This window comes from Opisthocomus hoazin, chromosome 6 (assembly GCF_030867145.1).
Source record: "Opisthocomus hoazin isolate bOpiHoa1 chromosome 6, bOpiHoa1.hap1, whole genome shotgun sequence".
NCBI classification, from domain to species: Eukaryota; Metazoa; Chordata; class Aves; order Opisthocomiformes; family Opisthocomidae; genus Opisthocomus; species Opisthocomus hoazin.
This window is the reverse complement of record NC_134419.1, coordinates 47,387,098-47,401,430: the sequence shown is the minus strand read 5'-3', so window position 1 is coordinate 47,401,430 and position 14,333 is coordinate 47,387,098. Positions and strand designations below refer to the sequence as shown.

The 14,333-nt window shown below is 38.7% G+C and overlaps 1 protein-coding gene and 1 long non-coding RNA gene across 4 annotated transcripts in view; one reads left to right on the top strand and one right to left on the bottom strand.

The window, feature by feature from the left end:
• Positions 1-14,333, top strand: part of PARG (poly(ADP-ribose) glycohydrolase) — a 72,664-nt gene that overhangs the window by 47,277 nt on the left and 11,054 nt on the right. For both annotated transcript variants that reach the window (XM_075422994.1, XM_075422995.1), the window contains exons 11-15: positions 1,799-1,859; positions 2,508-2,583; positions 4,710-4,857; positions 10,578-10,656; positions 11,474-11,582. In XM_075422994.1, the coding sequence (XP_075279109.1) occupies positions 1,799-1,859; positions 2,508-2,583; positions 4,710-4,857; positions 10,578-10,656; positions 11,474-11,582 (473 nt within the window). The remainder of the gene's footprint in view (positions 1-1,798; positions 1,860-2,507; positions 2,584-4,709; positions 4,858-10,577; positions 10,657-11,473; positions 11,583-14,333) is intronic.
• The window catches only part of LOC142361615 (uncharacterized), a 35,997-nt gene continuing 26,147 nt past the window's right edge, over positions 4,484-14,333 (bottom strand). Inside the window, exons 3-5 of one of the 2 annotated variants that reach the window (XR_012764251.1) lie at positions 13,232-13,369; positions 4,679-4,947; positions 4,484-4,518 (exon numbers count right to left, since the gene is read on the bottom strand). This is a non-coding gene — a long non-coding RNA (uncharacterized LOC142361615). Of the gene's footprint in view, positions 4,519-4,678; positions 4,948-9,873; positions 10,507-13,231; positions 13,370-14,333 lie in introns of those variants that run through there. The other variant, XR_012764250.1, reaches the window with a different exon arrangement.

Here is a 14,333-nt window from a genome sequence, read left to right as displayed (position 1 = left end):
GTGTAGTCAGAGCTTCTGTTGTTACCATGAATTTGAACATCTGCATAAGCTTTCAAAAATATATTTATTTTTGTGAGAAGTGTATCAAAGCTTATAAATTGTATTTTGGGGGAGAAGAGATTTTACTGCAGTACAATACATCATATCTGCAGCAGTATCCTTATTATAGTATTTTTTTAAAGAACTTTTTCTTCACGTGTCAGTATTTCACTATTAGCTTTGTATTCTCTCAGAAGGATTTGTTTTAAAAGACAGCCAGCTTTAAGCTATTGAATATAAAAATCCCTTTATTTGGTTCAGTCCATTTTCAGTTCATCATATTAATTCACCATGAATTAAATGCAGCTACAGCCTGTTACAGCTATCAAGCTTTGAGCAATGGCAACAGAACTAAATCTGAGGTAAAAAGTAAATTGTGATCTGTGTCTGGGACTGAGGAGAGCTGTAGTACACTAGGGTTTTTTTTTTATACGCGAGTAATAATGTTTTCATGCAAACCAAATCCTAAATTTATGCAGTTGTCCTGACCCCCTGTGCATATGAAATCTGTTGGGGCCATGCTTTATCAAACTACCGTATTAGATTTCTTAATGTTATAACTTTAGATAATACATAATGAGATTCTGGAGTGCTCTTTTCTTGAATTAAAAATTCCTATTGTACCTTTAAAAGACCCCATTTCTTGTTCTTTTTTGTCCAAAGAATTAGTAAGACTGTAGTTACTTAGCTCTATAAATTCCTATCGCAATTTTGCAACTCTTTTTATTGTAAATGGTAATTGAATTCCGTGTAAAATAACACAGTGGAGACTGTATCAGCTGAAGACTTTGTGCTCAAAAGGTGAATGCTTAATTTGTAAAATATCACTGCTGATACCAGAGTTCCCTTGTGGAAAATCACTTGATTACTGAAAGCTGTGCACTTTTTTTTAATATCAAGCAACCCTTTTTCCCTAAGCTCCTATAATTTTGCAGAAAAACAGGTTTATTTACGGCTTTTGGAAGGCCGTGTTTGTACTTTACATGTTGTTTTGAATGTTTTTCATAAGCCAGTGCAGTAGACTTACTGGGGCAAAGAAGTGAGTCTCAAATGAAGTTTTTATTAGGATGACATCACCTAATAAAAGGTTAATATTTTCTTTCTGTTGCAAAACTGAACTTTTTTGAGTAAAATAAGGAAAAAAGATGATAATGTATCCTTCCTGCAATGAGCAAGGGCTCCTCTTTTTCTCATGAGGGCAGGAGTCGTCTTCTCAGTTGAAATGCAGTGAATTTCACTGGCGCCCTGGCAGGGCTGAGGACGGCTTGGTTTGCAATCCACTCACACTGCATCTTTATTGACATAGTAGGACTTTCTTGGAAGCACGAGCTTCTGCTTCATCCATCCATAGGGTGATTACTCTGCGCATGGCCTGTTGACACTGAACAGCAGTCACCTCTAAGGGTTCACTATTTCTTTTCTTCTAAGTGGCAGCATGTTTAACTATTCAACTATTGAGTCTTTCTAGTAGTGTTTACAGTTTAAGTGAAAATCACTTAAGAGATCTGGAAAAAGAAAAATACTAAAACTCCAAAGGGAGAAAAGAAGTGAGTATTTTGGTCTTCATGTTTACTTGCTTTCAATTTGAGCGTGGGCTGTCAGGGGAAGATTCAAAGCTGCTCTTGAGGAAAGTTAAGCTTTTGTGTTTCTACAAAGAATGATATTTGTTTGCAATTTTAAAAGCTTACCACTTAAAACAGTCCAAGGACTAAAGCTCCAGCAGTTAATACATTTTCCTCTGGGGTTGGTTTGCCTGTAGAACCTACGGGACTGGTGACGTTTACAAGGCAGTGTCTCCAGGAGTTTCCAGACTGGGAAAGGTAAGTCAGACATCCTGTTAAGAAATTTCTTCAATCGATAATAACCAGATCCCGTTCATATGGAATTGATTCAGGCCTGCAAGTACTACAGAAAGCAATGTTTGGTGTGGATTGTTGTGGAGAGAAGCACGGAGGGAAGTGGGTGAACTGCCATGAGTAGTTTGAGTGCCCTGAGTTTTCCAGTGTGTGTGTTTGCCTGTGAAGCCAACAAGTCTTAAGTGAGTTTTTAAACCATCTTTGGTGCTATTATTTGAGTGGTGAAAAGAGAGATGATTTGATTTCAGAAATGACAGGAAATATAATGAAGTATGGTTGATAACCAGCATGAAAATGCAAGTGTTGCAGCTTTTTTGCTGGTTAGCAAGTTAACGTAGGACAAACTTGTGTGAAAAATGCGGAACTTCAAATTTGGATCTTTGTGGTGAAAGAAGTGGAGAAACCGGACAATTGACTATGTTAAACCTTTACCAATTATTTCTGAAAGGCACATGCATTTTCTTTAATCTATCAGGGTTTTTTTTTTTAAACCACCTTATGTTTAAGATGTGTAAGAAATTTGGGTTTGGATCGGTTTTCTTTTAGAATGGCTGTCTTTGTGTAGAGATTCTGTAATCATCCCTTCTGTACAATATGTTTCCTCAATGATAGATCTCAGAAAAAACTGTCTAGATTGCACGTCACCTATGAAGGCACCATTGAAAGCAATGGACAAGGTATGCTACAGGTAAGCACATAGAACAATAAATGTGGCTTTATGTCATGTTTTTGTCATACTTCTGTGGTCTGCCAGCTTAAGGAAGTTATTTGTTTATCCTCAGTTGACTTAAATGACAAGATGTTATGCACCACGAAAGAAACATCAAAATTAATTCCATGGGCAGTCTTCGTACTGTCAGCATTCCCCAGCTCATCTAGGTTTGCACACGTACCTGGTACAAAAAGAGCTGACAGAAAATCACAAGCCCTGGACAGCTTCAGGTCTTTTGGTTCAAACCAGGATCAAAGATTGACAAGACAAAAGTTTCAGGCTGTGATCTTGATGAGTTGTCAAGGGTTTCAGTTTATTTTTAAAAAAATTATTCTTGTGCCCCAGACAGCGACCAGGTCAGTGGTTCAGGAGACTTTCTTGCCGCTGCCAGCACCACTGTTTCGATCTGGGAGCCAGTCAGCAAAAGAAATTCATGAGGAGGATGTCCTGTCCATGTCTATATCAAGGGACACATTTGAGTTTTCAGAGTAGTTGTTTGGGTTTTGTTTTTCTTAAAATCTGCCTTCTAAAGTTCATTTACAAAAAAAAAAAATAAAAAAAAAAAAATTACAACTTCTGTAGCCAGGCCCAAGTGCTGCAAAGGAAGAGGAGGAGGGAGACTAGGAGGATGTTTTTCTATGATGCTTTTTGCTCAAACTTTAAAATGTCTTATGACATGTACTGCTTCTGTTGCACTCTGTAGAAGTGAGTATTGCCTAGGATGTGGTATTTTTCCTCCTGGCTATTTCAAGTCTTAGCAAACAAAACATCTGTGCTGGGATGAAGAGCACTCACTTCAGGAGGGAGCAGGATGACCAAGGCAAGAGAACGCAGGAGTCTGCAGCGACCCCGGCCTCAGTGGGCAGGGTCGCTGGCTGGGACAAGCAGAGCGGGGTTGATGACAATAACAGTGTCTGCTGACAGGCTGGTGGCCAGCAGACAAAGGCAAGGTGATGAGTCAGGTCACCAAGGTCAATCCTAGAGGCCCGGTCAGCAAGTGAGCATCAGCAGAGGACAGGGCTGGACACGGGCCCACACATGATGTGTCTCAGGCGAGGTCCAGGATAAGGGACCAGGATAAGGGGTGGTGGTGGTGGTGGTGTTTGAACTTTTGGGTAGTTTGCATGTTACTTTTTTGTATAATAGTCAAGTTCAGCAAATCTTAAACTGAAGCGCATTGGTATTTCCAGGACAGACTTGAGGAACGCTTGCTGTTGTAGTGGCCAGCTCTTGGTGTGCTTTAGACCTGACTCTGACTCCTGAATCAGTTTGTGATGTGCATAGATGTTCATGTCATTCCAGCTGCTTTTGTTCCCCTCCTGTAAATGTCCTCTTATCAGCTATGTAAACAAGAATTAGTAAGAAGCTAATAGTATTTGAAAGGTGAAGTGACTTTTTAAAATTATAAATTTATATGAGCAGTTACTTTGCATAAATAGTAATCACTTTAATGAATAAACCAAATCCTTTAAAAACTGTTGTCTGGATAAAGATGTAATTTGCAAAGTATGTATTATTGCAGGAAAGAAGAGTCCAGAGCCTCTCTGTTTCAAGCAGTAACCTTAATGATCAAAATTATTTGCCTTGTCAAGTGCATTTCAAGGAGAATTCATAAGTGATTCTTTTAGGTGCAGAACAACTGGTACAGGGGCAGTGCTAATCTAAAAATGCTTCAGTGTGGACAGCTGGGGCCGAATACTTATTAAAGGACAACTTAATAATTCTTCAATGTCCATAAAATGCAGAAAGAATACTGTAACTTGCTGTTTTCATCTTTCACACTTCCTGAAATGTGTTTTATTCTTAGATATGTGCTCTTCAGAGAAAACCCACAAAACTTGGACTCGAAGCATTTGAGATGCAAAACTTTATTTTGCTGTGTAATATCTCACTTGTCTTGTTTGAAGTTGTCTGAGAAGTAGAAAGGAAGAAAAGAGAAATGCATGCTGTTAATCAGGCTCTGTCCTGCTGCTTGTATTTTCAAGTGATAGCAGCAGATTTCCACAGAATTACTGAAATTTGTGCAGGACTTTACCTCAGTAAATGAAAGGATTTTATGCTGTTTGCTTACCTCGTAATCCTCCTGAATATATTTTTGTTAGGTTGATTTTGCGAACCGTTTTGTTGGAGGTGGTGTGACCGGAGCAGGACTAGTACAGGAAGAAATTCGGTTTTTAATCAACCCAGAACTGATTGTGTCGAGGCTCATCACTGAAGTCTTGGATCACAATGAATGTCTTATCATCACAGGTTAGTCTTTGCAGAAGATGTTTCACATCTTATTCTGGTTTTATGTATAGAAAATATATTTCAAATTGGAGTTTAGAATGTTTTAATGCTCTAGGGATAAAAAAAAAGAAAAAAATGTCAATGTTCATTTGACGGAGAACTTTCTCCTTTACCCCACCTCTTAAGACTGATAGGGCTGCTGTTCCAATAGATGTTTTGTGAAGCAAACAAACAAAGAAAAGCAGACAGAACTCTCTTTATCCTATATAAATACGTTTGCAGACTCAGTGTATTTAGGCCTAGCTAGAGAATACTGTTGAACAATATAGATAAAAGCAGCTATTAGCAGGTAATACTTCTGTTATGTTAAAGCAGGGGGGAGTTATGTTCTTGTCTAGAATTTGTAACATTTGGTGTGATCAGTTGAATTGAAAACTCCTCAGAGAGGAACTGCCTTCTGGCTACCAAAAAGGGGAGAAAGTGCAAGAGGAGAAAACGAGCGTCCATTAAAAAGGGTCAGGAAATGTCTGTTTAGGATTTTGATTTTATAAGTTATGAACGTGTGTTTGTGTTACTTGTAAGTTAATTTATGGGTTCGTAATTACAACATCAAAGGCTAAATGCTTCCCCGGTCTGTTGCTGAGGGGCTGTGGATGGAGATGCATTGTCTGCCTAGTGCTTTGCTGAAAGTGGTTTTCCTTTTGTTTCCACCTCTGTCGTAGAACGGTCAGCATCAAAATGCTGACTGTCACTACAAAGAACTGGAGAGGCCCAGGCCATGCTGTCTGGTGTCTGTTCTGTACATGGGAACGCAGTGAGCATTTTTTGTGACTGAAAAAGAAATTGATGCTATAATATTTTTTTACTTACTCTAAAGAACAACTATAAAAAACTAAATTTGATCGAAGAGATCATCTGGGCAAATATTATAATAGATTGTGTATATTTTAGATTTATTCATTCTGCTATAGTAAAAATATTGGATTTAGTTACCTGAGCTGCCTCAACAGTCAGGAATTTGTATGTGTATTGGAACACATTTCTCGGAAAAATCCTTCCAAAGCACTGCTTTCTCTCGCGTGCATCCATGGTAGAAACTTGAGCTTAGATCTTGGGAATCTTACTTGGTCCTGAGCTATTGATTGTACTGGCCAGAGCATCTTTTTTTTTTTTTTTTTTTTACAGTCTTGTACTTGGTAATAGTTTTAAGAAGTGTTTTGTTGTTGCTTTTCCACCCTGCCAAAATTAATGCTTTTTCTGTGAAAACTTTTTGATCTATTTGCTTTTGTGATTACCTTTTTAAAAAATGAGTCAAAATTCTTGGCCATTGCTGATTGGTTATGTGTTTTGGATATGATGCTATAACAAGGTTAACATACTGAAGTACTGCCCTCTGGGTGAGGCTTTTCTGGGAGGCTAAAAACAGCAGTCTCTGTAATACCTGATTGGGGGAGAACTCTCAGTGAACGTTTTGAAAGACATTCGTCCATTCCCCTGCAAAAAATAGTGATTTGGCATGAATAAATAAAGGTGGGGATGTTTTTTCACTGCAGCAATATTTTTCTAGTTTTCTTGAGTACTTTGCAATTAGTATTTGTGATATGGCATTCTTCTCTAATGGAACTGGCCATCATTTTCATTTCATCCCTGGAGCTCTTCCACCTTGGTTCGTAGCCAGGTCTCCACTGCTTGTCACAATCCTTTTGATAAATTACATTCTTTGTGATGCATCTTGACTCAGCGGCCTAATGGGTATAACTATGTAGCTTAAATTTGCAGAAGAGTCTGAGAAATTGGAGAGAAATTAAATTTGTTGTGATTGCACAGTATCTGGTTAAGATCACGGCTGTAATGAATATGGAACTGGTCGTGCAAGCAGTCAGGTTCTTCAACGCAGACATCCACCTACAGAAATGTCAGCAGCAGTGCCGAAGATTCCCACAGCTGCATTTCTGGTAGAGCTGTGATTAAGTCGCAGTGGGTTTTATTCAGGTTTTTTTTCTTTTATTTTTCCTTCTTTTTTGCCCTTTCAGAGTTCACTCGGGCAGCGTTAAGAGCAGATGAAGAAGCTGTATTCCATATTTACTTTAAATCTACAGATGGAACAACGGCCAGTCCTGACTCCATCTTAGCAGTGCATTTTCAGAGGCCTGTAAGCACGTTACCCGTGCAGTAAATGAGATCAGATAATTGGTTCAGCTGAAAATTTACTCAGAGGGGAAAAATTGTTTTTCAGTCAGATTTAGCAGGCTGATCATGCCACTGTCTGGAGAGCCAGAAGGTTAATGGTAGCATAAGATAAGGATCAGAAGAACTGACTGAAAGGGGGAGAAGGACCTTCCCTTCACTCTTGGCAGTAAATGTGCATTTATGTTGGTGACTACAAAACTATACTCTTGCATTTTTCACATATACTCCTTTTTATTCAGTGCTAGTGGTACTGCTTCTTCAAAGGTATAAATTCTAGCTCGTAAGAAATACTAGAGGGACAGTATGGTGGGATTTTTCTCAGTCGCTGGGATCTTTATAACGCCATACAGATCATATGCAAATAAAAAGCTAGACTATGGAGTCTGAGAAAGGTCTATTTTTAGTAATAATTGCAACTCTTTCTAGATGGGTGAGGTCCCATAAGCACTAACACTTGGCAATGTCACTGTTTGTCTGATGCTATAACTATTAGTTACAGTCCAAAACTATAACTAATGCACAAAGAAAGTATTTTTGAATTTTACTTGTATATACTTTCTTTTGACTTTAGGTAGGCTTTTTTAGGTTTTGCAGCTTGCTTTTAAAGCCCTGATGGAACTGTGCTATTGTGCTGTATTTGTGGCTTGGCTTTTTTTACCCCTTTATTTTTTTTTAATGGGGGCAAAAAAAGATTCACCGGAAACATTAGCATATCCAGTTTATCCCGTACTGCTTGTGTTCTCCCAGCAACAGCAGTTTGTGTCCCAGTAGTTCACAGGCAAAAGTGCTGCCAGTTGAATAACCGTTTCTGTCTGCAAATTTCCAGAGCTTCACTTACGAAAACCAATTGATTTCCATTAACTCTGGGTTTCTGGGACATGAGTTTAGAGTTTGTGTGATTTCTTTGAGTTTCTCTGTTATTTGTTTTTATTTTTTTTTTTTTTTATATGTGTGTATTTGCTTGTTTGTTTGTTTCCTGTTGCTTTCATCATCAGACACTGCACTTCCATAAAAATTAATGAAAACAATGAACCTTGAAAAAGTCAGCTCAATACTTTGTCATTTAATCTATCCTGTTACAATATCTTGATAACTTGGTCTTTTCTTTCCACGTGCTAGACACCAAAGGAAATGCTTCCTCTTCAGAGTTGGAAGTTTTGCTAGATTGTTCCCTAAAGAGAGCTCTCAGAAAAGTCACATTCTTCTCTTGTCTGTCTTTTCTTACTGTTTGCTCAGACACTTTTTCCAAGCATATCAGTAAACCTGAATTTTACCTCTGTCAGGAAAAATCTCACTGAAGGTTGGTAGCCTACAATTTGATTCGAAGGCTGACTTCTGAATGTTTAAGCTGCTCCTTTGTGTGAGGGCATGGATGTGTGTGTGAATATACAGGCATATTCTGCCATTGCAATTTGGGGGACTTTAATTTCATAACAGGAAGAGAATTCTTGGTGAGGAATTTTTTACCGTCCCACTCATTTTGCGTAGCAACTTTTCAAAATAGCCTTGAGTGGAATTTGTGTGCCCTCAGTACAGTTAAACACCTAGACAAATCTAAATAAGTGATCAGCAGAGAGTGGGGCAGAAGAGTTAAAGAAGTGCCGATAAGTCTCTTTTCAGTTAAAATGAATTTGGGGAAAATGTCTTGAAGTATATGCATCATTTTAAACAGTTTTTAACACCTTGTGTTTCCCGTGCTTCAGACTACTGAAAGCAAGCATTCAAATTCCCTTGTCAGATAAGGGTAAAAGTGAATGGTTTTATGTTCCTGATTGTTCAACTTTTCAGTCTCTAAATAAAAATAATACTTTGAGATTAAATGTAAACATTTCCTTTCTCAGAGTATCACCTATCTGTGCAATAGTTAGGCATTGCTTTCGTCTTAGTAACCGGATGTTTTGTGCTATTTTGTGTTGTCTTGCACGTCTTTCTAAAAGCTATTTTTCTGTTACATTTACAGGCATAGCTGGTGTCGCTGTTTGTAATTAAAGAGTTGCTTAACAGTTCTCTTCTTACTCTTATTGTTTATAACTTGTGCCAAACGGTACCTGATGAGCTGAAATTTTCCAAACAATCTATTCTTTTCAGTCCCCTACTTTGAAATTCAGCTGTTGTGAGCTCAAAACAGGGGTAAAAATTGTGATTTTGCTGTGGTGTTGCTTTAGGAGTATTTCTTTGAAGCATTTGTGCATCCCCAGGTTCTGAAGCAAGGCCCTGAAGCTCAGTGAACTGAGGTGAAAGGCAGCCTTTTAGAAAGGTTATGATCCTAACTCTCAGTTGCAGTGCTCTCCTGCTTGGTCTTGGGATAAACCTTGGAAAAGGAGTTGGCATAGCAGAGCAGAATAGCTAAAAGCACTGGAGGTCTTAATGAGCCGTTTTCTCACAGCCGTTAATGCTTGCCAGGATACCCTGCTGGACTTCTCCACAGAGCAGCTGAGTGTGTTCCAGACCATGGTTTTGTGGGTCCTTGAGCTTTTACAGAAGTAGCTTCTTGGTACTGACCGCTGCAGCTGAGAGCAGTGGCCTTGGTCCATTCCCTGCCATGAATTGCTGTGATACCTGAGAATTCCTGTCACGAACCATAGTGTAGGAATCACAGAATCACAGAATGTTCGGGGTTGGAAGGGACCTCTGTGGGTCATCTAGTCCAACCCCCCTGCCGAAGCAGGGTCACCTACAGCAGGCTGCATAGGACCTTGTCCAGGCAGGTCTTGAATATCCCCAGAGAAGGAGACTCAACCTCCCTAGGCAGCCTGTTCCAGTGCTCCGTTACCCTCAGAGTGAAAAATCGTGCTGAACAAATGCAAAACAAAACAGTAACAAGGGAAAGAGGTGATTTATTGGGCAGTGAGACTAGGAAGCTAAGCAGTCGTACCTATCCTTATGTGAGGTTGTCCTCGAGAGGCTGTAGGGCAACAAACTGGGTAACGCTGGCGTGTTGGACACCTGCTTGGTTTCTGACCATCAGGGTTTTCTTTGGCTTTATGGATTTTAATTTCGTTAGAGTATAAATGTACACATACACTTTTGAATATATTTTTCTTCTGGTGTTTCCTAAACTGTCAGCCCAGATGTTTGCTACACTGTGATGAAGTAGGGTTGCCACCTTTTCAGTGAGTATATTAGCACCGTGCTTACAAGTAGTAGCCACAAAAAAAGACAAAAGAGAGGAAAAATACTGGTGGCACAAAAGCTTACAGTCTTTGTTAACCAGACATTAGCTAGTAAAACTTTAAAGATGGCAGGCAGTTTATTGAGAAGCTATTGAACTTGAGCGGCAAAGTTAAAAACAATCTTCTTGTTACACTGGACGCATACGTAGATCTGCGTTTGTCATGTTCTGTGGTGGATCCTACACATCATCTGTGGAAAAGAAGCTTCTACTGGTTACAAGAAGATCTTGTATTCTTGGTGCAGATATGAATCTTTGTTTTCCATTGCTGCTGAGAGCTGCGTGTTCATTCGGAGAAGCAGTGATTCCTATGAAAGATTTGCCAAGTGAAAAAATATGCATGTATTTGGTATGTAATATGGAAAATCATTTGTTCCAGGTACTGAGCAGTACAGTGAGTATACAGGCTATGCAGAAACTTACCGGTGGGCAAGAAGCCATGAAGATAGGACCCCAAGGTAAAGTGCCACATAAATAATTCAAGTGAAGGAATAAATAAATGTTATAAATGAAAACTTGGTTCTTTAAGTATTTCCTAACATTTGCCTTAATGGAGAATTTGGCTATTTGGTCCTGCACTCTTCAGTAGAGCCAATAAGCTAAGAAAGTTATTTCACGTTAATAATGAGATATTAATGCTAGTAACTGGTACCTGCCAATATGTGAGTTCTTAAACCAACATCTTTTACAGTTATACGTATTTAATCCAAATTTTTGTTAAGATACTGACTGAACTGTGGATTGCAATGTCACAAGAAGTTTGACAACAATACCTCAGGTGCCACAGTGCAGCTGATGTGTGGCAAAAAAAGATTTAATATCATGAATCTGAGTAGAAAGCTCTGAGCTCTGGAATTTATTTCTCCAACAATGTTACCATAGTGTGTACACAAAATTCTTTCTTTGCTATAGTAACATACACAATGTACTCTCATTTAAATGCTGGAGGAAGACAGAGCGCCAAAGTGCTTTTCTCTGACCTTGCGCTGTTCTTACGTACTTAATAAATAGTGCTGTGTAATAAGATTTGTTTCATGTTTATGCCCAAAGTCTAGCCAGAGTATGTCTAAATTTATAGGGAGACCTGTCTCATTTCTGATGCTGCTTTCATTCCCGACCCACAGATTAAAAAAGTGCTCCACTGTCTGTGATGAGCTCACCTTTCCAGCTGCTTCTCACAGAAGCTCTGCGGGGAATTGCTTATTTTGGATCATGGTTATATGGCCAATATTAGACTACTAATGTCATCTACTTTTCTCCTCCCTCCAATTTTAGGGATGAATGGCAGCGGCGCTACACTGAAATTGTTGCTATAGATGCATTTCACTTCAGACGTTTCCTTGATCAGTTTGGTCCAGAGAAAATTAGAAGAGAGCTGAACAAGGCCAGTAACTTCTTACAACAGCCTGCACTCTAAGGCTGTTTCATTAATGTTTATAGTACCTTTTCAAATATTTTTGTATTATTATCTTCAGCTAAGGAAGTTCTTGCTTAGTTGTGTCTCTTATAAAAGGTGTACTTAAGGGTTTTGCTGTGCAGTGTTAAAGCAGAAGTTTGTCCAATAGAATGACTCTTACCCTTTGATACGCTATTCAAAGATGTACTTTATCTTTCAAAAATATAAATGAAATTTGGATGTATATTTTTTTAACTCTGTCCTGCTTCTAAATTATGATTTTAAGTTCTCTTCCCACGATTGGCTCTGCTGAATCCCACTTAGCCCTGCAGTCAAGGTGGAGAAGGAGGTGTCTCATGTTTTAACATGGTGACAGTTCATAAATACGATGCCACTTGCTTTTCTTCCACCTTTCTTGTTTGCTTTTTGGGTATTGCCATATTACCTGGGAGCTTGTCTTTTCATATATTGATGTCTTCTTGAGATCAGATCCAGATGTTCATAAATTCCCTATCTTGATTTGCACAATAGCTGTAAGGGCTGTTGCAACTGAGTATGTGTATACACATGCCAGTTAGAGCTTACAGTGATAAGGGTGTTCAGAAGACTGGTAAATCAGGCCTGTTTTAATCCTTTAAACAAAACTTTTGGACTGACATTCAGAAACAGGACACTTCCTGCAAATAATTCTTACATATTATTAATCATTATCACTATGTATTCAAAGCAGTCAATCCTTGACCCCATGTTAACTGTGTGTCTGCAAAACTGCACTGCTTCAGTGGCTCTGGTTCTTGATAGCCTTGGTCATCAAAGTTGCTGTGCTGAAGAGCTCTTTGACAAGGGAAGCTGGAACTGCGGCGGGTGTATTTGTTCTCTCCCCTGCCCTCCCTGATCTGGGATCATGTTCTTTAAGATATTTGAGTTTCAAGATGGTTTCCGGCCCTTGGTGTCTGCCCTGGACTATGTGCTGCATATTGTTTGGGAACATGGGGTTACTTTCCCAAGCCATGGCAGGTGCTTTATCACGTTCCATGGCTGAGATTTCCATGTTATTTGTTTTTCTTCTAGCTTTGCTGCTGCTTCTTTTCTTAAAGCTAAAGCAGTCTTTTCCCAGCTCTTGAGGCTGTACTTTTTCAATGACTAGTAATTGCCATCAGTGAGCTGTTTGTAGTTCTGGGACTTAAGCTTCAACCTGTGCCAATGTTTTCAAGGCCTTTGCTGTTATTCCATGCATAAATTTTGTCTCCTAACAAGAGACACCTGGTATCAGTCCCCAGTTCACATAGCAAATTCTCTGAAGTTAATAAGAAGGCTAATGGGCCAGAACGAGGGCCTTGCTTGGTATAAAGCATAGGCAGTGGAAGGTCAGTTGGCTGTTAATAGCAATGGCAATGCTATTTTTACTGGGTGGTTGAGTACAAGAATGTTTATACAGTTATACGGTGTTAGTGTGCTTATATCTGGGTTCAAAACACGCTAACAATAAAGTCTGCTTAGTGTGCTTCAGCATTTATAGATGCAGCGGGCCTCTGCTTTAGCTAGGGTGTGAAATACAGAATAATATAGGATGCATTTTAAATAAATTCAAACACAGGGCAGTGTGTTCCTAATTCTCAGCTGGAAGGGGAATGTACCTGAAAGCTCTTCTTCCCCTTTCCCTGAAATGATGTACGGTGCTGAAGGACTAATTTAATTTAGTCGTAAAATCTTGGCATCTTGACTAAAGTAACATTCATCAGCTTGTTTCTTCACGGTTGGTAATGAAATTAGCCCTGAAAAAGACAGTAAATAAATTCTGTAAACTTCAGTGATATCTTAGTACAAAATTCAAATTACCTGCTCTAGTGAATTTATGATCTGCCCACAATTTTCAATGTTATTGATTTGGTTTGAATTTTATAAATACATTATGGTAGGCACATGCAACTTCTATACGGTGTGTTGGTTAGGCTGATGTTGTTTGAGGACTGGTTGGTATTTAAAGAAAATTTTAGCCTGAGTTAATTTTCTGTTTACTACAGTAACAATTAAGTTTATTGCAGGTTCTATGATATTTTAACAAATCAAATCTTTTTGAATGTACTGTGGTGGGTTTTTTCAGTTTGATTTAAAATTAATATTAACCTTAAGATTGTTCTGTGGGTGAAAGCAAGTTGATGGAATAAGCTGCAACTCTATTTCTATTATGATGCAATAAATTAGAACTCAGTAAGCACAGTCTGTGCACACAGGCTTTGAAATACGAGTCTATTATGTATTAGTAGGCACAGCTCAGTGTCCAGAGGTTCTTTTGTTTGTCTGTTCTTTTATTAAACATTAGGAAATGACTGAAACAACTTAGTGATTCTTCTTACAGCTTGTATTTTTCTCATAAGCCTATATGATTTTGCCTTTGTAAGATCCGTTTGTCTTAAAGAACCAGATGTTCACTCTCGGTTTGTTTTCTCAGAAGGAAGCCATCTGAGGCTGACCCTTTTTTCTGGTTTAACCCATACTCAGAAAACAAGATTAATATTGTCTGAAGTCAGCTGGTCAGAGTAAGAGGGGGAAACAAAAATCATTGTATCTGATTTCAGCATTGAGATTTATAGATATGTGTATAAGAACTGCCACTGTTTCATCCTTGCTAGCTCCTTGAGATTATTGCCTAATAAAGACTCCTACTAGCAATAATTTTTCCAGTTGCAATTTCCACTTTCCAAATCCTAAGGACCAACTTGACTTATAATTGGGCTT